This window comes from Bubalus kerabau, chromosome 2, assembly GCF_029407905.1.
Source record: "Bubalus kerabau isolate K-KA32 ecotype Philippines breed swamp buffalo chromosome 2, PCC_UOA_SB_1v2, whole genome shotgun sequence".
NCBI lineage: Eukaryota > Metazoa > Chordata > Mammalia > Artiodactyla > Bovidae > Bubalus > Bubalus kerabau.
Window position 1 is genome coordinate 11,458,310 of NC_073625.1, and position 26,922 is coordinate 11,485,231.

At 46.5% G+C, this 26,922-nt stretch overlaps 2 protein-coding genes across 4 annotated transcripts in view; both read right to left on the reverse strand.

The window, feature by feature from the left end:
- Positions 1 to 14: 14 nt before the first annotated feature.
- Positions 15 to 16,236, reverse strand: HTRA4 (HtrA serine peptidase 4). The gene is made up of 9 exons (XM_055567029.1): positions 15,725 to 16,236; positions 14,973 to 15,072; positions 13,863 to 14,067; positions 12,439 to 12,633; positions 11,763 to 11,795; positions 10,340 to 10,454; positions 8,332 to 8,389; positions 7,698 to 7,793; positions 15 to 561 (listed from the first exon to the last, which is right to left on the reverse strand). Exons 1-9 carry the CDS (start codon positions 16,203 to 16,205, stop codon positions 396 to 398), a joined length of 1,449 nt encoding a protein of 482 aa, XP_055423004.1. The 5' UTR covers positions 16,206 to 16,236; the 3' UTR covers positions 15 to 395.
- Positions 16,237 to 16,539: 303 nt separating this feature from the next.
- Positions 16,540 to 26,922, reverse strand: part of PLEKHA2 (pleckstrin homology domain containing A2) — a 64,758-nt gene continuing 54,375 nt past the window's right edge. For all 3 annotated transcript variants that reach the window (XM_055567030.1, XM_055567033.1, XM_055567032.1), the window contains exons 11-12: positions 20,823 to 20,900; positions 16,540 to 20,386 (exon numbers count right to left, since the gene is read on the reverse strand). In XM_055567030.1, coding sequence (XP_055423005.1) covers positions 20,024 to 20,386; positions 20,823 to 20,900 — 441 coding nt within the window. In that variant the 3' untranslated portion in view covers positions 16,540 to 20,023. The remainder of the gene's footprint in view (positions 20,387 to 20,822; positions 20,901 to 26,922) is intronic.

Consider the following 26,922-nt stretch of genomic DNA (forward strand, 5'->3'; position numbering starts at 1 on the left):
TGGTAGATAGATGTATGTGTGTGTGTGTGTGTGTGTGTGGTGTTATATCCAGTTTATGGCTATAGAGAAGTTTTATAGTACTAAAATGTCCTTCCATCAGGATAAATTAGAAACTGCCTGTTTTCAGCTGTTTCCTGTTGTTAAATAAAATTTTATCAGCTCCCCAGACTTCCTGGCACCATGTCCTTCTACTTCCCTTAGGCTTCTCAGCAGCGATTGTAACACCCCCAACCTGATGGTTCTGGAATGTGTGTATGTGTGTTTTAAAAGCACACATTTTTCTTCAAAAGAAAGAGATCCTAAAACCCCTTGCCATCACTGGCACATCCTCAATACAAACCAGGTAATGTAGCTTTGGTTTTGTTAGATGATAATTTATCTTTAAAGCAAGGCTTTTAATTGATTATCTCAGGTGTGACTGTCAGGATCAAAGTTTGACTTTTCCGACGAACCAGGAGGGAAAGTGAATCATTGGCCTTAACAGCTTCAATCACATCGGTTGTCGTGGTGACAGGCAGTCCGTTTATGCTGACAATTACATCGTGGTCTTTCAACCCAGAGCTGGGAGGGGAGAAAAAAGGACCATGAATCTGTAAAAGTTTGACTTAATCCCCATCTAGAATTTAATGTCTGTCTCTTAAGGCACTACTATCGTGCTGACATTAAGCATGCAAACCAGGGAACCAGAAATAGCCTCCATCCTTCCAAATATGCCACTTCCCTGGTGGCTCAGATGGTAAGGAGTCTGCCTGCAATGCAGGAGACCTGGGTTCTATCCCTGGGTTGGGAAGATCCTAAGGAAATGGCAACCCACTCCAGTAATTCTTGCCTGGAAAATCCATTTTTGGAAGAGCCTGGCAGGCTCGTCCATGGGGTTGCAAGAGTTGGACACAACTGAGCAACTTCACTTTCACTTTTCACTTCCAAATATGGGGGCTGTTCTAGTATATGCTGCAGAATCACTGGAGGACAACAACCGTATTCACCTTTCTAAAATTCATATTCCACCAGAATCATATGTATGAAATTTGCTCCTCCCATATGTTTTTTGGTTTGAAATAGCAAGTTGAGCTTTTCTTTTCTGTTAATCCCTGACCTCACTTAACCTGAAACATACCCTCAACCTTACCAATAAATGTGAAAAGCCCAAGCAATACATATTTTTCCAGACAATTACACTCTGATCAGCGGAGTGTTGACAGCCCACTTACCTGCCCCACCTTCATCTACAATTTATGGACCCGGAGGGTATGCTGAGCTGTACTACAGAAGCAATTTCCAGAAAGTCAAAAACCAGTCACGAAGCTCCAAGCTCTAAATATTTAAGGCTTCTTTCCCTCAAAGTTGTGATTATATTCAGCCTCCAACATATTTGTTTCACATAGAATATATGTTCTAGAAACAAAACTAGTTCCAGATATGAAACATTACAGTAAATATATAGCCATGTGGACGATCTGTCTTAAAGTCAAAAACAGGCTTGAAGTCAAATGACCACAGGAGACACCATTTGAGGGAACTGGGGGGGCGGGGTGCATTGGTGGGATTCCCTGGCAGTCCAGTGGTTAGAACTCTGTGCTTTCACTGCCAGGGGGGCAGGTTATTAGACCCCTGGTCAGGGAACTGAGATCTCACAAGCCGCCAGGTACAGCAAAAAAAAAAAAAAAGAGTGAGGAATAGGAAGCTAAGAAGCCCAGGGAAGAAATGATAATGTGGGAGGATTATCAGGGTATGTGGAGTTTATTTTAAAAAAAGAAAAGAGAAATTTAAAGGAAGTGCATATGAAGAGAAGTTCAAGGGTAGAGCTAAAAGCAGAGAAAACCTTGAGAACAAGGGCAGTTGCGGGGCGGGACGGGGGCAGGGGTGGGGGGTGACGGGAGGGGCGAGCGGGGAAGGGGGAGCGGGGGGTGGGGGAGCGGGGTGGGGGCAGTACATAGGTGGAGGGGTTGGTGCCTGGTATGGTGCACAAAGAAAGAAGTTAATTCACAATAGTTCTGTAAGTAGAAAAAGAAAAGAAATCTGTAAAGTATTACTGGATGCAAACTATGCATCAAATATGGGGAAGTGGGGCTCAGACAAATAAGAGAGCTTCCCCACGACTGTCAGCTTGTAAGAGCTAAAAAAGGATTTCATCCTGGATGTTTCAGACTTGAAAACCCATCTTCTTGCCCGTCACTCTGCCTCTCAGAAACAATAACAGCAGCCGCAAGAGTAAGATAATCCAGGGGCCAAGCCAGGTCCCACATCCCTGCCTTCTGACTGACACAGCATGTAACTTCCAAGGTCATTAACCTCTGCACCCCATTTGCTACCTCTGTAAAATAACACCTATATCCCCAAATTACTGGGGGGCTTGAACAAGTACATCAGATCAGATCAGATCAGTCGCTCAGTCGTGTCCGACTCTTTGCAATCCCATGAATCGCAGCACGCCAGGCCTCCTTGTGAATCACCAACTCTTGGAGTTCACTCAGACTCACGTCCAACGAGTCAGTGATGCCATCCAGCCATCTCATCCTCTGTCGTCCCCTTCTCCTCCTGCCCCCAATCCCTCCCAGCATCAGAGTCTTTTCCAATGAGTCAACTCTTCGCATCAGGTGGCCAAAGTACTGGAGTTTCAGCTTTAGCATCATTCCTTCCAAAGAAATCCCAGGGCTGATCTCCTTCAGAATGGACTAGTTGGATCTCCTTGCAGTCCAAGGGACTCTCAAGAGTCTTCTCCAACACCACAGTTCAAAAGCATCAATTCTTCAGCGCTCAGCCTTCTTCACAGTCCAACTCTCACATCCATACATGACCACAGGAAAAACCATAGCCCTGACTAGACGAACCTTTGTTGGCAAAGTAATGTCTCTGCTTTTGAATATGCTATCTAGGTTGGTCATAACTTTCCTTCCAAGGAGGAAGCATCTTTTAATTTCATGGCTGCAGTCACCATCTGCAGTGATTTTGGAGCCCAAAAAAATAAAGTCTGACACTGTTTCCACTGTTTCCCCATCTATTTCCCATGAAGTGATGGGACCGGATGCCATGATCTTCGCTTTCTGAATGTTGAGCTTTAAGCCAACTTTTTCACTCTCCACTTTCACTTTCATCAAGAGGCTTTGTAGTTCCTCTTCACTTTCTGCCATAAGGGTGGTGTCATCTGCATATCTGAGGTTATTGATATTTCTCCCGGAGATCTTGATTCCAGTTTGTGTTTCTTCCAGTCCAGCGTTTCTCATGATGTACTCTGCATAAAAGTTAAATAAACAGGATGACAATATACAGCCTTGACGTACTCCTTTTCCTATTTGGAACCAGTCTGTTGTTCCATGTCCAGTTCTAACTGTTGCTTCCTGACCTGCATACAAATTTCTCAAGAGGCAGATCAGGTGGTCTGGTATTCCCATCTCTTTCAGAATTTTCCACAGTTTCTTGTGATCCACACAGTCAAAGGCTTTGGCATAGTCAATAAAGCAGAAATAGATGTTTTTCTGGAACTCTCTTGTTTTTTCCATGATCCAGCGGATGTTGGCAATTTGATCTCTGGTTCCTCTGCCTTTTCTAAAACCAGCTTGAACATCAGGAAGTTCACGGTTCACATATTGCTGAAGCCTGGCTTGGAGAATTTTGAGCATCACTTTACTAGCGTGTGAGATGAGTGCAGTTGTTCGGTAGTTTGAGCATTCTTTGGCATTGCCTTTCTTTGGGATTGGAATGAAAACTGACCTTTTCCAGGCCTGTGGCCACTGCTGAGTTTTCCAAATTTGCTGGCCTATTGAGTGCAGCACTTTCACAGCATCATCTTTCAGGATTTGGAATAACTCAACTGGAATTCCATCACCTCCACTAGCTTTGTTCGTAGTGATGCTTTCTAAGGCCCACTTGACTTCACATTCCAGGATGTCTGGCTCTAGGTCAGTGATCACACTATTGTGATTATCTGGGTCATGAAGATCTTTTTTATACAGTTCTTCTGTGTATTCTTGCCATCTCTTCTTAATATCTTCTGCTTCTGTTAGGTCCATACCATTTCTGTCCTTTATCGAGCTCATCTTTGCATGAAATGTTCCTTTGGTATCTCTGATTTTCTTGAAGAGATCCCTAGTCTTTCCCATTCTGTTGTTTTCCTCTATTTCTTTGCATTGATCGCTAAAGAAGGCTTTCTTATCTCTTCTTGCTATTCTTTGGAACTCTGCATTCAGATGTTTATATCTTTCCTTTTCTCCTTTGCTTTTCACTTCTCTTCTTTTCACAGCTATTTGTAAGGCCTCCCCAGACAGCCATTTTGCTTTTTTGCATTTCTTTTCTATGGGAATGGTCTTGATCCCTGTCTCCTGTACAATGTCACGAATCTCATTCCATAGTTCATCAGGCACTCTATCTATCAGATCTAGGCCCTTAAATCTATTTCTCACTTCCACTGTATAATCATAAGGGATTTGATTTAGGTCATACCTGAATGGTCTAGTGGTTTTCCCTACTTTCTTCAATTTCAGTCTGAATTTGGCAATAAGGAGTTCATGGTCTGAGCCACAGTCAGCTCCTGGTCTTGTTTTTGCTGACTGTATAGAGCTTCTCCATCTTTGGCTGCAAAGAATATAATCAATCTGATTTCGGTGTTGACCATCTGGTGATGTCCATGTATAGAGTCTTCTCTGGTGTTGTTGGAAGAGGGTGTTTGCTATGACCAGTGCATTTTCTTGGCAAAACTCTATTAGTCTTTGCCCTGCTTCATTCTGTATTCCAAGGCCAAATTTGCCTGTTACTCCAGGTGTTTCTTGACTTTCTACTTTTGCATTCCAGTCCCCTATAATGAAAAGGACATCTTTTTTGGGTGTTAGTTGTAAAAGGTCTTGTAGGTCTTCATAGAACTGTTCAACTTCAGCTTCTTCAGCATTACTGGTTGGGGCATAGACTTGGATTACTGTGATATTGAATGGTTTGCCTTGGAAACAAACAGAGATCATTCTGTCGTTTTTGAGATTGCATCCAAGTACTGTATTTCAGACTCTTTTGTTGACCATGATGGCCACTCCATTTCTTCTGAGGGATTCCTGCCCGCAGTAATAGATATAATGGTCATCTGAGTTAAATTCACCCATTCCAGTCCATTTCAGTTCTCTGATTCCTAGAATGTCAACATTCACTCTTGCCATCTCTTGTTTGACCACTTCCAATTTGCCTTGATTCATGGACCTGACATTCCAGGTTCCTATGCAATGTTGCTCTTTACAGCATCGGACCTTGCTTCTATCACCAGTCACATCTACAGCTGGGTATTGTTTTTGCTTTGGCCCCATCCCTTCATTCTTTCTGGAGTTATTTCTCCACTGATCTCCAGTAGCATATTGGCACCTACTGACCTGGGGAGTTTCTCTTTCAGTATCCTATCATTTTGCCTTTTCATACTGTTCATGGGGTTCTCAAGGCAAGAATACTGAAGTGGTTTGCCATTCCCTTCTCCAGTGGACCACATTCTGTCAAATCTCTCCACCATGACCCGCCCGTCTTGGGTGGCCCCACGGGCATGGCTTAGCTTCATTGAGTTAAACAAGGCTGTGGTCCTAGTGTGATTAGATTGACTAGTTTTCTGTGAGTATGGTTTCAGTGTGTCTGCCCTCTGATGCCCTCTTGAAACACCTACCGTCTTACTTGGGTTTCTCTTACCTTGGGCGTGGGGTAACTCTTCATGGCTGCTCCAGCAAAGTGCAGCCGCTGCTCCTTACCTTGGACGAGGGGTATCTCCTCACCACCACCCTTCCTGACCTTCAACGTGGGATAGCTCCTCTAGGCCCTCAGACCCTTTAAATGATGCCTGACACAGTAAGTGGTTGATAAATGCCAGCTGTTATTACCGGAATGTAATCACTATTATAAGTGGGTGACACCAGGAAGATTTCCAGTTTATCAGAGACTTCAAGGCAGCAGCAATTCCCACCATGTAACGTGCACCCGAATCCTCTGAAGATCTTATTTAAAAAGCAGATTCTGATTCTTTCTAAACTTTTTATTTTATATTGGAGTATGTTGTGTTAGTTTTGGTGTACAGCAAAGTGATTCAGTTATGCCTAGACACGTATCTATTCTTTTTCAAATTCTTTTCCAGCGGTACTCCTGTCATTCTAAAAAGCTCTAGCTAATGCCATTGTTGCTGGTCTACAGACCAAATTTTGAGGAACAAGGACCGAAAAGCTGAAAGAAATAGCTTTGGCCTTGAACCAGAAGTTAAAAATAAGTGGGGGCAGGGACCCAGAAAGCCTAGAAAAGCCAATGGCAAGTCAAATATAGTAACTGGAAGCCTAACACTTAGCTGTTCTGAACAGTTAGTACCCTATAGATTCTTGCCCTATGAAAAGTTAACATAATCTAAGCAGACTGTTGAGCCCTTAAAAAAACAAAAACGGTGAGGGAAGGATATGCAAGAAGCATAAGAGAGACACCAGGAGAATGACTGTAGACCGAGTCATCTTTTCTCTCAGTAGTTACTGGAAATCTCTCAAAATGTCTCTAGCCTTTGCTTTATTCACTTTATGTACTTGTTTAGTGCTGGCCTCTGATAGTGTCAGAGAATTCTTTAGTGTCATCCAGGATTTCAAAGTACCTAAAATATGTTCCTAAACTCCTAACCCTCCAGATTCTTCTGATTCTTATTAAGTAAGGTAGCAAAAGAGTAGATTTGGCAATTCTAGAGAAATTAGTTTAAATTTATGTGAACTGGTAGCCACATTAAAAAAAAGTTTTTCTCTAATTTTAAAACAGATGGAACTAATATATAAAAATGTACTTTAATGTCTTAGCTGTATATCTAAAATATCATTTTAACATGTCATATTTTAATAATTATTATACATATTTTACACTCTTTGAAATCTTCTAGAAACAGCATATGCTGCTAAGTTGCTTCAGTCATGTCCGACTCTGTGTGACCCCACAGACGGCAACCTATCAGGCTCCCCCGTCCCTGGGATTCTCCAGGCAAGACACTGGAGTGGGTTGCCATTTCCTTCTCCAATGCATGAAAGTGAAAAGTGAAAGTGAAGTCGCTTAGTCGTGTCCGACCCTCAGCAACCCCATGGACTGCAGCCTTCCAGGCTCCTCTGTCCATGGGATTTTCCAGGCAAGAGTACTGGAGTGGGGTGCCATTGCCTTCTCTGAGAAACAGCATATACCTGATGATAATTTCTTCCATAGTGCAGTTATTAAAGTAAAATGCAATCTTCCCAGAACAACAACAAAAAAAGGTATGCTTCATGGGAAAACATTTTACATTGCTTCTGTTCTCTTTTGTTTTAATTCAATTATCAATTAAAATTAAGTAAAATGCAAAATGGGGTTACCCAGGTGGCTAGAGGTAAAGAACCTACCTGCCAATGCAGGAGACCTTAAGAGAAGCAAGTTTGATCCCTGGCTTGGGAAGATCTCCTGGAGAAGGAAATGGCAACCTACTCCAGTATTCTTGCCTGGAGAACCCCATGGACAGAGGGGCCTGGTGGACTGCAGTCCGCAGGGTCATAAAGAGCCGGAGAGGACTGAAGCGACTTAGCATGCAAGCATGCACAAAACGTAAAATGCAGTTGGTCAGTCACACCCCTCAGGGCCTCTGCAGGTGGAGCCCACGGTACGGGACAGGAGCCTGGATCCTACACACGTTTACCACGGGACACATCTAGTGAGAATGGAGGAGCCTGGGCCGGGGCCTGCACTGCTCTTACCTTTCAGCAGCTGTTCCTTGAATCACCTCATGCACAAAAATCCCAGAAGCCACGTCAGGGAATTCTGGATCTTGCCTTTTCATTTCTTGAAGCAGGCTAGGAAGAGTGACAAGAGTTTCCCCAGGAGGTTAGGAAGCACAGTGAACTAGCCCTGGCCCGCCCCTAGCTCTCAGTGGGGACTCTCTGCTCTGCCCAAGGCTCACACCCAGGGGACAAGGACACCATCTAGCTGGTCACAGGGCCACAGTCATTCTTCCCCTGATTCTCGGTGCCAAAGCCTAGAACCACTGGACACTATAAAGTGTGGCCATAGTGTGACTTCCCTGACCGTCCAGTGGTTAAGACTCCGAATTTCCACTGCAAGGGGGACAGGTTCAATCCCTGGTCGGGGAACGAAGATCCCATGTGCCACGTGGTGCAGCCAAAAGAAAAGGAAATAAAAAAATACAGCCACAAGTGAAAGAGTCCCGTGGAAAGTGCAGTGTGTTGGTGCCGGCAGACACGGTCACCGACTCCATGACAAGTGGTAGGTGATTCATCTGCTGACCACATCCTCTACCTTCCCCGTTCAGACTCTCTATCTGTAACTTTTACTTCTGAAATACAACCCAGACATAGTCAAGCCTGTGCTTACTTCATTGTGAGGGGTAGCATGCGCAGACCCAGATATTTCTTCTGTGAGAGAGCCTTTCCTGGAAAGGAAAATTATAATGTGTTACTGACAACAAGACCTCTCTCCTTTTGGCAGAGCTTAAAAGACCTGGAGTCACAGAATATTCCTTCCAATTATAACTGCCCTCTCAGGCTGTTAGCCAAGACAAACGTGCTTCAGAGAACCTTCGTCATTAGCGCAGGCTCACCGCCCCACCTCCAGCCCCAGGCTTTCCTTTCCACAGCAATTCAATCTGAATATTTCTGGGTACACCTCATGCCAGGCCTTGCACCTAGCCCCCGGTATTGCTGCCTGGCCCCACTGTGATCGGAGTCGGGTCTAACATGAAACATGACTCTGTTTTCTGCAGTACTCAAAAGAGTGTCTCCACCACAGGTAAGGCCTTTGAGGGCTCCTGAAAAGCACTGGAGGGGAAGAAAAAGGTGAAAAGTGAAAGTGTTAGTTGCTCAGTTCAGCTCAGTCGCTCAGTCGTGTCCAACTCTTTGTGACCCCATGAATTGTGTGGGGGCACAGCACGCCAGGCCTCCCTGTCCATCACCAACTCCCAGAGTTCACCCAAACTCATGTCCATAGAGTTGGTGATGCCATCCAGCCATCTCATCCTCTGTCGTCCCCTTCTCCTCCTGCCCCCAATCCCTCCCAGCATCAGAGTCTTTTCCAATGAGTCAAGTCTTCGCATGAGGTGGCCAAAGTATTGGAGTTTCAGCTTCAGCATCAGTCCTTCCAATGAACATCCAGGACTGATATCCTTTAGGAGGGACTGGTTGGATCTCCTTGCAGTCCAAGGGACTCTCAAGAGTCTTCTCCAACGCCACAGTTCAAAAGCATCAATTCTTTGGTGCTCAGCTTTCTTCACAGTCCAACTTTCACATCCATACATGACCACTGGAAAAACCATAGCCTTGACTAGACAGACCTTTGTTGGCAAGGTAACATCTCTGCTTTTGAATATACTGTCTAGGTTGGTCATAACTTTCCTTCCAAGGAGTAAGCGTCTTTTAATTTCATGGCTGCTATCACCATCTGCAATGATTTTGGAGCCCAAAAAAATAAAGTCAGCCACTGTTTCCACTGTTTCCCCATCTATTTCCCATGAAGTGATGGGACCAGATGCCATGATCTTTGTTTTCTGAATGTTGCGCTTTGGACGGAGATCCAACCAGTCCATTCTAAAGGAGATCAGTCCTGGGTGTTCTTTGGAAGGAATGATGCTAAAGCTGAAACTCCAGTACTTTGGCCACCTCATGCGAAGACTTGACTCATTGGAAAAGACTGATGCTAGGAGGGATTGGGGGCAAGAGAAGGGGACCACAGAGGATGAGATGGTGGGATGGCATCACCGACTCGATGGACATGAGTTTGAGTGAACTCCAGGAGTTGGTGATGGACAGGGAGGCCTGGTGTGCTGCGATTCATGGGGTCACAAAGAGTCGGACACGACTGAGTGACTGAACTGAACTGAAGCCAACTTTTTCACTCCCCTCTTTCACTTTCATCAAGAGGCTTTTTAGTTACACTTTATTTTCTACCATAAGGGTGGTGTCATCTGCATATCTGAGGTTATTGATATTTCTCCCAGAGATCTTGATTCCAGCTTGTGCTTCTTCCAGCCCAGCATTTCTCATGATGTACTGTGCATATAAGTTAAATAAACAGGGTGACAATATACAGCCTTGACGCACTCCTTTTCCTATTTGGAACCAGTCTGTTGTTCCATGTCCAGTTCTAACTGTTGCTTCCTGACCTACATATAGGTTTCTCAAGAGCCTTAATTGCTCAGTCACATCCAATTCTTGGCGACCCTATGGACTATAGCCCGCCAGACTCCTCTGTCCATGGAATTCTCCAGGCAAGAATCTTCCCTGACCCAGGGATCAAAGCTGGGTTTCTTGCATTGCAGGCATATTCTTTACTATGTGAGTCACCAGGAAGCCTGAGGGGAAGAAAAGTCCGAACCAACTCCCCTTACCTTTCAGCTGGCGCTCATGGAATTCGGCCAAGAACTGCCGAATGCGATCCGAGGGAATTGCAAAGGAGATTCCTGCAGTCACCTTCAGTGTGTTTATGCCAATCACATCACCATCCTGCCAAAGGAGGGGACATCGCTCAGCTGCCCAGCTGTGCAGACTGAACAGGCAAAGGAAGAGAGAGCTTAGAGATGCTTAGGGTGGAGCAGCAGGCAGCATCTTAGGGGACCAGCAGTGTGGCGGGTTACAGAGGGGACCTACTCCAGTACAGATTCCTGCTGAGGAGTTTGCGGTTTTAATCCTGAGCTCACTTTTTTTTTTCTTGCTCAAATTACATTGATTTTTCAAAGTGAACCACAGTTTATATTTCAACACAGATATGAAGATAAGGAATATATGCCTTTCCATTCTTTAAATGAGACTAAAAATAAACACGGAAAAGGCAAAAAGCTGTTGACTTTCAGTCACACTTCAATGAAACTATTCAGAAGATTCAGCAAATTGACCTTAGGAACAAAGCTCCCCTAAACATAATTTATGAAGTGGGAAATACTTTTTCTGAATTTCATCATCCCTTAGCTTTTGTTAGGGAATGGGCAGGAGAAAAAAAAAAAGACTTCCTATCACACTGAAATACAGATTATAATTCAATAGGTCTGGAGTGTGACTTGAAATTCAGCATTTCATCTCCGCTCTAGTAAATTCATTGTCTACTGGAAAAAGCAGGCCCCAAACCACGTGCAATGTTATAAGTAAAAAGTGCTCAGTGATTTCACACCCAACGCATCCTCCTACAAGCAAATGTAACATGTAAAGAGGAGCCAAAAATGACCCACTCAAAGGGACTCAGAGGCCACGGTCACAGGCTGTGTTTCAGACAGCATTGGCCTCTCAGGTTGTCACATGTATTTGAGCAACTAGAAACCCTGGCATTGCCACCAGGGATATTGATTAAAATTTAAGAATTAAATACATGAGACAGCAATGGACTGTTGTTGATGCCTTTATCATCTCTACGCAGGTCAATACTAAATTAGCATTTTGGGGTGAGAGTTAGTTCTTCACATGCAGAAGCAGGAGGTCATCAAGGATATACATTCCACAGTACAGTGGTCGTTTGACATAATTTGGGTTTAGTACCCAGGACTTTTGTTAAGTACCCAAGGAAAGCAGAGAACACATGGAAGAGATGTAAGTAGGTGTGAAGGAAACTCTGGCACCCTCAACTGGATGAGCTCACACACCAGGATGACAAACCCATTGTAGATCTGAAATTTTCCTGACTCTTCACTTACGGTGCAATAATAGAAAAGCATCAGACCACAGGTCTCGATACAGCAGCAACATGGGCATCTGCACCATGAAATGTCAAGTCTCTGAAAGCTAGGAAGAGGTGTGAGGCAACAAAAAAAAGTGGCTACTTACCAAGTTCACCAGAGGCCCCCCAGAATTCCCGTGCTGAAGACAGAATTGGAAAAGGCCATCAGTACTTTTTTCCTGGTCACGTCTACATAGTCCCTAAAGAGGTTTATCAAAAGCAGCCTGCTCTAGTGAGCCCCTATTCCCCCAGGACAGGCAAAGGCAAGCTGCATCATCATCAATTCCAAAATCAGTGCAGGTAAAGAATGATAGGAAGAGGGGACTTCCCTGGTGGTCCAGAGGCTAAGACTCTGCACTACCAAGGCAGGAGGGCCAAGTTCCATCCCTAGTCAGGGAACTAGATTCTACATGCCCCAACTAGATCCCAAGTGCCACAACGAAGACTCAGACAGATAGATAAATAAATAAACAAATAAATGAATATCTTAAAATTAAAAAAACAACAGCAAGGGGACCACCACTTCCTATGGCAGTGGTGATCTCTGTGACAGACCCTAAGAGACCATCCAGTATCATGGATGCCACTTATCACATCTCACAGGCTGACCTCTAACAGCATGGCACTCCATCCCTCCCACGAGGGTAGACCTGATCTCTGGACATCCCTGAAAGGCCGAAGGGAAACAAAGGTACCCTGAAGTGTTCTTCTCACTGCATTGCTGGTGAGATCTTACTGGCCACTGCATCTTACGGGCTGAGGACAGCCACCCCCGTGACTTACATTAATTATGGCATCCGTCTGGATATAATCCATGTCTGAATCCTTCAGCCCAAGCTCTTTGCCCCCTCGCTGGGTAGTGCTGACAATTCCTGCCGTCACTGTGTTCTGCAGTGAAAACGGGCTCCCCAAGGCCACCACGAACTCGCCAGCTCGCAGGTCAGATGACTTTCCCAGCAGCAATACAGGGAGGTCAGTCTGTATGTGGGTGAGGAGGGATGAGGTGGATAAATCAAGAATGGACTCAATCAGCATTTGTGTATAACACATAAATGACATGGGCACTACCATTTTAGCACCCTGAATCTAAGAATCGACCACACACCTCAGTTCTACAACTGCCTGAGGCTTCTTCCTTACACTCCGACTACACCAGATTCTCACTTGTTAAGATGATCAGACGATCTCTAAAATCTACAATCACTGCTTGTAGAAATAATGATAAGTAAACAAAGTGAAGTTAATTGATCAAATATAAACCGATGTTAGCAGTTTACTCAGCCCTAATCCAGCTCACGAGTTTGCAAAGTTAACAAGCCATGAAGAGAAAGGAGGTGAACAGAAAGGAGGTCACCCAAAGCAGTCTTTCTCTTTAACTGTGCACATGAACCTCTTGGGAATCATACTAAGAGGTAGGTTCTCACAGACGTAGCGCATGGACATGTGGACACAGGGCGGGAAGGAGAGGGTGGAACGAATCAGGAGAGTAACTCTGACACATGCACACCGCCATGTGTGAAAGAGAGAGCTAGTGGGAAGCTGTGGCATAGCACTGGGAGCTCAGCTCGGTGCTCTGTGATGACCTAGAGGGGTGAGACGGCGGGGGGAGTGGGAGGGAGGCTCCTGATGGAGGGGATGTACGTACACAAATAGCTGATAGACTTTGCCGCACAGCGCAAACTAACACAGCATTGTAAAGCAATCATCCTCCAATTAAAAACTAAAGAGAAAGAAAATAAAAGAGAGCATAGTACCATAGGATTGTAGAGGTGAATAAAATAAAAAAAGAAAAGGCAGATTCTGATTCAGTCAATCTGAGTTGTCTAAACACTTCTCAGATGATGTCAGTTCTGCTGGGGTGTGGACCACTTTGCATAGCAAGGAACTCAAAGCACATCTTAGCAGCTTGGAATCCACTACAGTCATGTCTGGTGTTCTAAGACAGCAGAGAAATAAGTTTCCCAGAAGCAGGCTCTGTTGGAGAAGGAACTGAAGGAGAAAAAAAGACAGCTGTGTAGTTAATAGAAATTGCTAGGGATGGACAGACGGGCACGGAAGAAAATAAAAAAAAGAAGGAGTGACGAACAGAAAGAAAGAGAACAGGGGTGGGAGACGAAGGAAACATATAGCAAGAAGAAAAGATGTGTGATCGGGTGGGGAAGAAAAGACCAGCAAGTTGATGAAAATCCCCAAATACGCAGACTCACATTTGGCTCAATCTTGATCAGGGCAAGATCCAGTTTATGGTCAATGTCCTTGACGGTGGCTTCATACTGGACCCCACTCTGCAGCTCCACCTGGATCCGCTGCTGGTTAGTGAGGACATGGGCGTTGGTAACAATGAGCCCATCCTCAGACACTATGAACCCAGAGGCACTGGACACAGGAACATCCTCACTGCCGAGAGGCGACCTGTCTCAGCAAGACAACAGCATAAGCCAAGGGCAGGCAAATCAGGGCATCCGCTGTAATCTGGAAGCACGAGAAACCTGGCGTTTATCAAACATTCTCTCACTCTAGCTTCCTCAGACATTGTACTTCTCCCTGTTTCCATTCTCTCCACGTTAACCAGACTCTGTGTGTTCAGTGCCCTGGCCATCCCTTAGGAACAGGACTGAGAGCTGATTCCAATTCTCCTTTTCCAGGAATGCCCCCGTCTTGCTGCTCAAAGTAGCTGTCCTCTGCTTCAAAGAGGACTAACCTAATTGTGGAAAAGGAAATGACAACCCACTCCAGTATTCTTGCCTGAGAAATCCCACAGGCAGAGGAGCCTGGTATGGGGTCGCAAAAGAGTCAGACAGGACTCAGCGACTAAACCTAATCCTGGGGGCAAAAGTGGACCTAGTGCCACTTTATCCAGCACCCAAGCAAGGAGGGAGTCAGAGAAGTCTGGTCCCCACCTATTTTCCACTACGAACTGGCCTAGAACTGACATATGACAAGTTTCTCTTGCCCTCTGGGTCTGGGATTCCTTTCATGCAGAAGATGCCAGGCAAGATCACCATCGAGATGACTCCTGGCTCTTGCATTTGACCTCGAATTTGTCTGAGGGAGAGAAATAGCTCAGATTTGCAAGTCGGAATCCTTATGACTAGGGCTTTTTGGTGAAACGACCAACAGATCATACAAGGTCTTTGAGCCCCTTGATTTTCTCAGGGCGGTTTTTAAGACTGAGTGATGCTGGGAGAACTAACTGATGCTGGAAGGGCGGATGCCGTGGGAGTGGGGGCGGGGGGGGGGGGGAGGGGCGGATGGAGCAGAGAGGCTCTCAGGAAACTTAGCCCAGGGTTTTAGCTTCCTCCTCAGACCCCTTTTACCTGCGGAACAGCTGTAAATGAACCACGGACGGGGCCACCTTCTCCACCACCGAGGCGATGAAGTTGAACTTGTTCCTGAGCCAGCCTGCACTTTCGGTCCCTGCGAAGAGATGCTTTATTCTTGGGGCAGGGGTTGGAGGAGTAGGACCCTGGCTGCCTGCCCGCATGGAGTATCACCTCTCAAATCTCTCGTCCTCTCTCCCGTTTTCCTCCCTTTCCTCTCTACTGTCTCCCTCTCTGTGTATTCACTGGGGTCCCCATGAGGATACACCTTGAGGAGACCAGAACTGTCATCCTGATTGGGAAATTACTTAAAAGGGAAGACGGTGGTCAACAGCTATGGGGAGGAAATTGGGGAGCAACCACATGGGAGCGGGTAACCAGACACCAAACTTCAGGAGCATGCGTTCTCTGTCGTGTCCGACTCTTTGCTACCCCATTGGCTGTAGCCCACCAGGCCTCCTCTGTCCATGGGATTCTCCAGGCAAGAACACTGGAGTGGGTTGCCATGCCCTCCTCCAGGGGATCTTCCCCACCCAGGGATCGAACCCTCATCTCTTGCGTCTCCTGCACTGGCAGGAGAATTCTTTACCCCTGAGCCGCCACACTTAAGGAGGGAATAAAATCGGGAGCTCGGAGGCACTGACTCCCTTTGGCAAGGCAGCCGGGAGGAGCCGGCTGCAAACCCCGCAATGGGAACTCACTGGTTAAAGAAGCGAGAAGGGCTCCGAGAGAGCGCGCCCGCGGCTCACCTGGGTCCCCACAGCCCCCCTTCTGCACCGGCACTGCCGGGAGCGCACCACGGAGGCGCGCGGCGCGGTTCTCGGCGCGGAGCGCGCACAGGCTGGGGTAGGTCCGCCCGTCGCTGCCGCACACTGTCGCCCCAGCCTCCAGGCAGCCGCAGGTGCCCAGCGGGAGGCCGCCGAGGACCCGGGGCGCGCGCGGCGCGCGGCACTGCAGTCCCGGGGCGCACGGCCGGCCCAGCGGCCCGCCGCAGGCCTCGCCCTCGGCCGCGGCGCAGACCCAGCAGCACCCGCAGCGGTCGAGCACCGGCGCGGTCCCCGCCGAGCACCGGGGCAGCGGAGGGCAGCGCATGGGTTCGCAGGCCGCTGGGCAGCGCGGCACGGGCCAGGCCCGTCCGGCCTGGACCCCGCGCCCAGTTGGCGCGGGCAGCAGCAGCCACAGCAGAACGAAAGGTCCGAGCCCGGCAGGCCGCTGCAGGGGTCTGGCCATTCTGCTCGCCTCCCACCTTCCCTCTGGACCCTCTCAGATGAGCAGCAGTCTCTAGACTGGGGTGCTGCCTTCGCCAGCCCCTAACTTTAAGGGGCAGAGCCTGGCAGTCCTCTCCACACACGCCCTGTAACCCCCCTTTCAACCCATCCTGTCCAGTCCCAGGAGATGGAGACATGTCCTCGGCCCTTCCCCGACCCTCCCCCCCCGCCCCCACGCCCTCCCAGGGACCCACCTCATGAAACCAGTAACACCCAGAACCGGGTTAGACCGACAAGACACATCACCCACCCACGGACAGACGGTCAGCGTTAGGAAAACATGCACCATATTTCAGTATTTCACGTGGTTTTATTACAAAACAAGCAACAAAACAGTTTTAGAAAATTATTTTTGCTACATACCAATTAGGAGATCACATAAAATGAGAAGCTTAAGAGTTTCCATGCACTCAGCTCAGCCTGCAAGTCAGTGCACTTCAGCTGAAACAGACTGGTTCAAAACACAGGATCATAGGCACACCTTCTGGAACAGCGGGTAAGGGGTCAAACAGTATGGTTTTTGGCCAAATATTCGCTTTATTCAAACTCTACCAGGCATGAGTGACTGTAATTCACTACTGCAGGCAATAACACAGAGAGAAAAAGGAAGTAAGGGAAAAGAAAGTGATGGCTGGTAGAAACTATTTCTGACATGTTGGATGCTCATAAACAAAGCTAATTTGGGAAACTCAATTTCCAAAAGGCTAGTTACTACCTCCTTATGTCTATCTGGTTAACAGTGAAAACAAACATATCAAATCTCACAGTTCAGCTACTGAATCTGCCACTTATTTATTGGATCCTTTTAGTCCGTATCAGACCACAATTACATTGTGGGGGAGGGGAGGTAAGAAAAACCAAAACACTACCCCCTGCTTCAAGTGAACTATGAAGTTGGACTCTCTAGGAGCCCAGCATTCTATTCAGAAACCAATGTGTGCCTCTTCTGTTTTCACAACATCTTAGTAAGACTGTCATCTCACAGAATGCAAAAGGCCAATCTACGTTCACCAGCCATCAGCTGACTCTGAGCTAGCAAATCCTTAACTTTCAAGAACCTGAAACTGTTAGACACAGTGGGTGAAGACCACGTCTAAAGTCTTATGAAAAACAGCAACTCAGAAAATGCTTTTATCCCATACATACACAAAAATGCAGTACCTTTTTTGGTTCCTTTTTTAAAGAAACAAGACTTATTCCAGAGCCTATGCACTTAACTACTAACCGATCCTGCATCCCTGCCCTGTTTTTCCCATTTGGTTCCACTTTTCACATTTCAAACCAAAGGCTTTGGTCGTATATGCACCATCTTTGGCTCACATGTGTAGTGACGTTAAAAGGTATGATGTGAAATTAACCAGAGGCTAAGAAACAATGGACACAAAAGGAATTCTGAAATGAGATTTGGCAAGGAGCATGCCTCTAGGCTTCACTGAAGATAATTATATTTATCTGGTGTTGGAGCTACATTAACAACATTCTAACTTGGAATTCCCAAGTATCTGCCAACTAGAATCCTTGTTTTCCCTCTATCATGGTAATACAATCTGGATTTATAAGTATGTTTAATTTAATACATTCTTAAAACAGCTCTTACTAAGTAAGAAACAGATCAGCTTACTATAACAGCCAGTTAATTTAGCTGCAGTAATCTAGCAGAGAGCTTATTGAAAAGAAAGGAGGAAATCGGTAGATTTTCACATCTGACACATCAAGAGATGACATCTTTCCATGAGTCAGGGAATGTATAAGAGATCTCAAAAGTTCCTAATTTATTTTTATAGTTCCGTATCTCTGAGCACTTTCTTTAACCTAGCCAAAGAATTTTCTTTCGGGAACTTTGAAGATGAAACCTGAGACAAAGAACTTGAAGAATTGGGAATGGCTTCTTGAAATCAGGTGACTTGAAATATGTTGTCACCTGATTACTCATAAATAAATAACCCCCAAACAAGGGATTTTTAAGACAAAAGTATACAAGAGGCTGCAGAATAAAGAGAAAGAGAGTAAAATTCAGGGTAGATTTCCTTTTGCCAACCAGGACCAGTGAGCCAAACAATTTAAGTGAAGCTTATCTCTAAAGCAGGTTCAGTCAAGAAAAGTTGACAACCTGACAAGGAAACTACCCTGCCTGAAAGAAACAGATTTCCCTCAAGCCACTAAGGATTTTCTGACTACATGTTTTTTGCTGCAGTTGGATGTGAACATCAGGAGGGGAAGGGACTGACTTAGGTAAAAATGCTTCTCTTAGTCGCCCACTATATTTGTTAACTTTTAATTTAAAGACAAAAACTAATTGATCTAGCTGATACAAAGTTATAGACAGAAATGAGTCAAATTCCCTCCCTTTAGGGAACCCTGGTAGCAGTTCACCACATAAGCTGGAGAGACAGATTCTTCCAGGAACCTGGAAATAGCATCTTTTGACAAATGGAAGAAGGTACATCCTAAAATACAGGATGGGAAATACAATCTATGCTCTTCTACCTGGGAAATCTCTAGCCAGCGATGCAGAGCCTCTAAATCAATGTTTCTATGCACAGTTTCTATTTTTGTTAAAAATATAAATATCTCTCAAGGCTATCTTTGTTATCTCCTCGGTGTTAAGCACACAGAACCTCATCAGACGATGAGGTGTCATCATGCAAGTACAGACACAAGGCATCATCCAAAAGGCGACACAAAGAACAGAAAGAAATCTAATCTGCCAGGTATACCATGTACAGCACTGAAAACTAGACTAGTATCAGCCCATGAAAGAAGAGTTGAGAGGCCAGGACCCGAGATAATCTGTTTTTGCTAAAAGAGACTTTTTCCTCTGTAGGGAAAACATGAATCAAAGCATTTTAGCTGGGTGAACTAAATTCCGTCTCTTCCTGGCACCTGCTTTATAGCAACTCCCAAACTCTAAGATAGAGATCTGATGGATCACACAAGTGAATTACCATACACTCATCAACCATCCACGCACTTCAGTTAACACCATGTCAAGGGCAATGTCTGTTTTGTTCTCAACACTGAACACTGATAAGCCCATCCTAAGGGTCTGACACAGAAATGGGGAGGGCAGGTCTGTCTCTCATGGCGACAGTATTCGGGGTCAAAGAACATCTCAAAGAGAAAAGAGTAATTCTCAAAATTGGCTGATGCACTGGGGTTGAATTATTCCCCCATACCTTCAAAAGGCCCCTATTTCTTCCCTTATGGCAGTCCCCTGGAGTGGGGGAATCTCCCTGGTTGACATTTGGGGCCTCCCACAGCCCCCAGATTTTAAGACCGTCCCTTAGAAAAGTATCCTCACCAAGCTGGAGCCTGGGTCCCCCGCCCCCCTAACCACCACCACCCCCTCTACCCTTTCAGTTGGGTTAGTTACCACTCTCCCACTTCACAGTCAAACTTCCGCCAATGTATAAGAATAAGATAAGACCAGATGACTGGCCTCAAGGTTCTGTGCCTGGCCTGAAAACAAAGGGAAGAAGCTAAGACAAAGACAAGGAACTAAAAATTGGTTAGGAATGAAACTGGACTTCCAACCTCCTCTCACCAGGTGGACTGTGGAAGAGTCGAGCAAGAGGCACACTGAGCAAGCCTAGAGGTCTAACCTAGTGACCTTCCCAAATGAAAAACACTGCATTCATTTTCTTTAAAAAGTTAGCGGGATTCCCACTCCACAGGGATGCGAGTGCCAGGAAGGTCTCTGATTGTCCTGCATCAGATGGAGACACTGAGTCACGGCCCCTTATCTGAGCCCACCCTCTCCCTCCCAGGCACCGCGCCTCATCACACATCAGAGGTCCGTATATTTTCGTCATCGAGGTTGAACACAAATGGTTTCTCCTTGGGGTGCTGGGGTTCTGATCGGTGTCTTATCCGGGAGCTGGGCAGCACCCCAGACGTACTGCTCTCCCCAAGTCGAGGCGTGAACAAAGAGTCCTCAGCAGTCTCTTCGGTGGGAAGCAGCTTTTCCCTGGCCTGGGGGACAGGTGTCCAGGGCTGCCAGGAGGAGGCCAGGGAGGGGGCTTTGCAGAGGGTCTTTCTCTCCTCCCCGGGTGCCCGCCCTCTGCACAAGATAGAGTTGGGCCCCCCTGAGAGGCTGGAGCTTCCGGGGCGGGTCAAAGAAATGGACCGAGAAAAGGACATCTCCTGTGGAAAATAAAAGAGGGAGGAGAAAAAAAATAAAAGTAAAAGGTTTCCTGACAATATTCGTCCGAAAGGCCCAGGAAGAGGCCCTCCGCCCAGGATCACCTCCTCACAGGCCCAGAGATACATGTCCACAGAGATCAACTATGTCCAGCGGCAGCATTCACTCCGCAGGTGTCAAGGACTGCCTGGCAGGGAGATGTGTAGGACACATCAGAACCCCTGGTTCTCTATCCAACTCTACCTCACCTCCTCCAACGACTGAACAGAAATAAAAATTTGTACCCAGATCAGTGGAAAGAGAAAAACAAACAAGACAGCTTGGAGCTTCTGCTGCATCTGGGCTCTGGGCTGTTTGCCTACATCACCAAAACCCGCCCACTCGGGACAACTCATCGCAAGGCTGACAGTGACTGTGAGCAGGAAGGAAGTGACTTACCCTGGGGTGGCACTTGAGGGCCTGGACAGCTGCCCCGATCTCCTTAATCCAGCTGTGCATGTCTTCCGGACTGTCCGCCTGCAAAACACCCAAGGCACTTACAGAGCCACAAACGGCACTGTGACTTCAGCTTTCATGTCTGTAACTCAATTCTAAGTTCAGAAAACCACACCATTGGAGCGGGAGGGGATCTCAGAGATCATCCAAGTGGCTTTCAGACCTCTGAGGATATTTGTTTTCCCCCAGCAAAGTTGTCTCTGTCACCTTATCAATAAAGTGGACAGTGGTCGTGAGAGAGGGAGAGCTTAGAGGTGAAGTCCCTCACCCCCTGTTGAACAAGATCGTCCTGGCCCTACCTCCTGTTTTACAAAAAAGTCAAATGAGGTTCAGAAAACCAGAGCCCAGAGTTTAGGGCTGGTTTTGGTTCCACTCCCCAGATACCCAAAGCAGTCATCTTTCTGTTTTACTATAGCTATCCGAACAAATAATCCCACTTCCAGCTCCGGTCCCACTGAAACCAAATCCTCTGCAAAATCTCCCAGAGAGGCAGCTTCTCTAGGAACAGGGCCTCTCTCAAAAAACAAACGATCTGGGTCTGTCCTGAGTCCCACCCAGGCCTCCACAGTTGCTAGACTTGCAGCACTTGGCTCACCAATGCGTACCGCACTGCTGAGCCCTTAGAAAGTTCTTGCCCTGGGAATCCCCTGGTGGTCCAGTGGTTAGGACTCCGCACTTCCACTGCTGAGGGTGAGGGTTCAATCCCTGGTTGGGGAATTGAGATCCTGCAAAATGCTCAGTGTAGCCCAAGGACTCCCCCAGAGAAATACAGAGCAACGCCAGAAGGGGGCAGCAGCGGCTCTGTGAAGAAAGGAGAATCCACAGCAGGTTGGAGCCCCAGGAATTTTGAGTGCCTTCCAGCGTTACCAGGTCGGGCTCAAGTGATCCTGGCAAACGTTTACTGAGGCCTTACCCAGTGTGGCACGTGGCATCAGGTATGGGGCACAGAGTTGGGACCAAGACTGAAGGCCTGACATCCAGAAACTTACATTTGTTCCCCTCTCTTTGTCTCCCTGCTCTTTCCTAGGGTAGAGTCACCCCAAATTGCCAGCATGCACGTGCATGCCTGGGCACACATGAGTGCAATCACAGGCTGGCCCTGCAAAAGTTTCCACGTACACCCCTCACTCTCCCCACCCCTAAAATGTTTCTTTCTCTTTGCATTACACACCAAGGTAATACACAACTGATTTTTTTAAAACCCTCAAACTTGCCCGCCTACCCCTTCCTGTCACGCCAAACCAACCCTCCCTGGTTCGATGTGTGCAGGACACTTACAAGGGGAGCAGTTTCACACCCCAGCGCACTGGGCCAAAGAGAGGCAGCAAGGGCGTCCCAGTGGAAGGACGTTCTCACGCAAATCCACCTGCTCCGTCTTTCCCTGGGACTTTTCCCAGTTACTGGACAACCAGAAAAAGAAACCCATCCCGAGTCCAAAAAGAAAACCAGGACACAGTCTCCAAGATTCTTCCAGAAGGCATTTTATGTACAGCAGGGCTAGCTGACTTGTTCCACAAGTAGAACTACTAGGAAAAATTAGATGAACTCATTGAGCCAAAGCAGTTTGAAAGTGCCTGATACACAGAAAGGGCTTCATATTAGTTATCTCTGTTGTTATTATTTTTATATGAGGGACTCAAATGAAGCCTTAAATTCCAATATTATAAATATATTTTGTGGCTTTCTCCCCTACAACTTTTTTTTTCATTTTCTTCATATTCAAACTGCATATAATTCTAAAGGGATCAAACTGTTGGGATCAAATAAGATAACACACTTTTTCTTAATATACTTATTTATCAACTCCATAAAATGGTTTACAGATGGGAAGCTGACCAGGTCTTCACTGCCTACCTGTTTTCTGTGGTATTCTTTTCAGCCTTCCTAAGGATTTCTGTACATATTTCTATATGTCTTGAAGTCTCTCAGATTCCTTGGGTTGCTTGAAAAGATATTGATCATTATTTCTATTATAAATAATGTTATTCATAAATGCTCCTCTCTATGTCTATAGTTTGTTTGGACATTTAAAGTAAAATTGTCTTATATTTCAACTCACCTTTGAGATATTGCTTTTTCTCTGGATAAACATTATTCTAGTGCTTAAAGTATTTTTCAAATAGAAAGGCAGATATTGATCCCACATGAGAAGAAATAGAATATTATGTTATTGAGCTCACAGTTAAAATCTCTATTAGTAGTTTTAAGAACTGGACTCCACGGGCGACAGAAATTCAGGGAAACCTGCAAAACTATACGTGAAGATTACAGTATATGCATATAATCTATCTTTTATGAAAAGCCTGTGCTTAGCTTTCATCAGAAACTCAAAAATATCTTAAAACCACATCACAAAGGTAGTTTCATGAACCAGAGGTAAAAACCAGAGCTGAAATCCACCCACCCTATGGTGAATTACTGAGACTGAAAAAAAAGGCTGAAAACTCAGTAGAACAGGAAGGGAAGTGCCAAGCTTATACCTTCATCTCTTACGGGTCTGCTTAAGTATGTGCTACGCTTCTGGTGCTTGGTTCAAAAGAAAAAGTAGGGTTTCTGTCCTTGAGGGCAGTTTTTGAGGCGAGAGGAACAAAGGGTATTAAATGAATCACTGCAGACTGTGGTTTTTATTGCAGTCTGATGAGCTTTGATTGAGGATCTGCTATCAGCATATAACAGATGCAACAGTTTTAAGCACTGAATTCTAACAGGTCATCAATAAAAGGCTTCTAGAACCTCCTTTGGTGGGCCAGTGGTTTCCACTGCAGGGGGCACAGGTTCAATCCCCTGGTCAGGGACCTAAGATCCTCATGCCACAGTCAAAAATAAAAAAGAAGAGACTTCCAATATATATTACTGGTTACTTCTGTTGCAACTGCCCAGAATTTTTAGGCAGCCCCTTCTTAATTCTATTCCCAACCTCTGCAGCCCTCCTTTCCAACAGCTAATAACCCCTACCCTCTCTCCAGGAGCAAATCCCACCTTCAGATACAGCCCTGCCACGTATGATCCATTCAAAGAGCAAAACTGGCCACAGTCATCTGAAAGAGAGATTAAAATATCCCCTTTTTCCAAATACATGTCTCTGCGGGGCCAGATTTTCTTCATACTCTTCCATCAAAACAACATATGGCCACAGACTGAATGCAGAAGCAGATCTGAGAACCCTGCTGTCTTTCAATAAGCCAGCCATTAAAGAGATTTGCAAAAATACAAAAAAAAAAAAAAAAGATGCTACTCCTGTTGCTTCTCTGTTTTAGAAACAGAGTTATTTTTCATGAAATGTTACTTGTGATAACACAAATGAGTTAACGGTGGTTGTTTTTAAATGAATAAATACATATTCTTAAAGAGCTTTAATCTCTACTCTTCTCCAACTTTCTGAGTCTGCTGCTATACCCAGATTTGCCCAGTTCCTCATTTATTTATTCAGGGCCATGTGAGGGTTCTTTTACCCTAGAAATGTGACAGCAGATGGAAAAGGGGGACAGAAGTGATGATAAGGTTCTGGTTAATGTACAGACACTCTTGCCAACGATGCAGTGTCTTCTAAACACTTTTTGGTTGAGTTCATGTTTCCCAAGCACTATCTCCAGCCAAAGCTCTGTCCTAGACTCTCACCTGGCATCATCGTTCACCTGGCACATGTTTACTTAGCACCACCACCATGTCAGGCACCATCCATCTGGGGCTGTCCTAACAGGTCACCTTGGACATCTTGCAGGAACCACAACCACCTGAGCAAGCTTCCCTTTGCCCTCGACAGCCCCTCCTTCCGTGTGTCCATCCTCCGCGGTGACGGCTGCCATCAGTTGCCCTGAGGCTCCAGCCAGACATCTGGGCAGGGTCTTCACCTCCCGTCTCTCCCTTCATCCCACATCTAATCAACTTTAAAGTCCTGGAAAGGACTCTTCAAATTTTTCCACTCTTCTTCACCCATCCGCTATCAGGCTTCCTTATCCCGCACTGAAACCATGACAATAGCCTCCCAACTGCTCTGCTGGCTGCTGTCTCACGCTTTTCTTATCTGTGCCCTACACTGCCAAGCCACTACACCACACCAACCAGGACATGCATCGCCAGGCTCCAGGGCCCTGTCGAAGTGGCCAGGATCAAGGACTACCATCTCCCCTTTACAGATGAGGAAAACAAGGCTCTGAAACTTACGCCATTGTGCAAATGGGATTTTTAAGAGGCAGATCTGACTGGGTCAGTGCCCCAGCTTAACCTCCAAGGGCCTAACCCCCAGGATAAAATACAGTTTTTTAACAAGGACCCTCTATATCAGCTTTCCAGCACCTGAGCCTCTTTCACCTCTAGGCTTTTTTTTTTCATATGCTGCTTGCTGTTCCCTCTCCCTGGGCCAATACTTTGGCCACCTGATGCGAACAGCCAACTCATTAGAAAAGACCCTGATGCTGGGAAAGATTGAGGGCAGGAGGAGAAGGGGACGACAGAGGATGAGATGATTAGACACCTTCACCGACTCAATGGACATGGAACTCGAGCAGACTCCAGGAGATAGTGGAGGACAGGGAAGCCTGGCATGCTGCAGTCCATGGGGTCATGGAGAGTCAGACATGACAGCAATTGAACAACTCTCTGGGCCACTTTTCCTCTATCTTCCTTCAGGAAACTTCCCTTAATTCCCTGAGACTAGAGGAGGTACCCTTCTTAGGAGTTCCCACAGCAACCACTACTTACTCTAAAGGTAGCCCTTCTCACACTTTCTTCCCACCCCTACCGCCCCCCCACCACCACCTTCATGAGTGAGGTTGCTTCATTAACACACATAGGTTCTTTGGTCATATTCTGCATGCCATACTGGGATCACCCAACCGTCTAAATTATTTTTTTAATTTGCATATATAAAAGTTAATACTCTGCTGTAAAATTCGATTTCACACATCTGCCACTACAGTATCACACAGAACTATTGCCCACGTGCTAAGTCGCTTCAGTCAGAGCCAACTCTTTGTGACCCCTATGGACTGTAGCCTGCCAAGCTCCTCTGTCCATGGGGATTCTCCAGGCAAGAACACTGGAGTGGGTTTCCATGCCCTCCTCCAGGGGTCTTCCTGACCCAGGGATCGAACCCCTGTCTCTTATGTCTCCTGCATTGGCAGATGGGTGTTCTTTACCACTAGCACCACCCGGGAATAGTTACACTGCCCTAAGAGGTCACCTGTGTTCATCTCCCCAGCACGCTGACCCCCACCTCATCACACTGTTCTAACTGCAGGTTTTCTTGACTGTCTCCCTCTCTGGTTCAGGATCTGTTCTGTTGAACGTCGGGTCCCCAGGTCGAGGCAATGCTCTGCACTCTGAGAAGAATCTACAAATATCTGTCAAATCCAGGAACTGGAAGTTCTTGTTGTACCTACAGCTCAGACTTTGGCCCTGAACAGCACGGAGGCTGCTCGAAGGCCCCAGCACTTTCCAGGGCTCTTCCCGGGTGTTCATCTGAATGAATGGAACCCACAGATGCCTCCGGCTGTCAACAGGTCTGCTGGGCTCAGCCAGGGGGACCCGTCCGGAGGGCGCAGCTGCTCACGAAATGGCTGAGAGGCGACCTCGTGAAAGGGAGGGCATTTAGTGGGGAGCATGCAGGAAGCCCTGAGAAACGTTGTGCGGGGAGGCCCCAAATTTCAACCAACACATCCCACAGCAGCCTTGGCACTAGAAAGGCAGCATCATCACAAGGCGGGGGAGTCAGGGGACATGCCGTCTGTGGACTGACCGCTAGGCGGGCCGGGGTGGGGACTAGGGCTTGAAAGTCTAGGCCGTGCTAGAGGCTGGAAATCTGCCTTTCCAGCTCCCATGATCTGAGGAGGAGCTGGGAGAACTCCAAAGCCGTGGGCGGAGGGGAGACGCTTCTGAGAGCTGAACGGTCGGCGCCCACACAATGGCTTTCTCTGTGCAGCTGGCTATGCACCTGGTCCCCGCACAGGGCCCTCTGTGCTTTGGTCCTTCCGCACGCAGCGCCATCCACACACAGACGGGGCTTATAAATACCCTCCAAGGGAGAAGTGAAACCACTGACCAG

Coding starts and splice junctions, on each gene's coding strand:
- HTRA4 (XM_055567029.1), bottom strand. CDS start 16,205: ATGGCCAGACCCCTGCAGCGGCCTGCCGGGCTCGGACCTTTCGTTCTG. Junction 11,796..12,438: donor AGACGGATGCCATAATTAAT/GTAAGTCACGGG, acceptor TTCTGTCTTCAG/CACGGGAATTCTGGGGGGCC. Junction 8,390..10,339: donor CCATGAGCGCCAGCTGAAAG/GTAAGGGGAGTT, acceptor TTTCCTTTCCAG/GAAAGGCTCTCTCACAGAAG.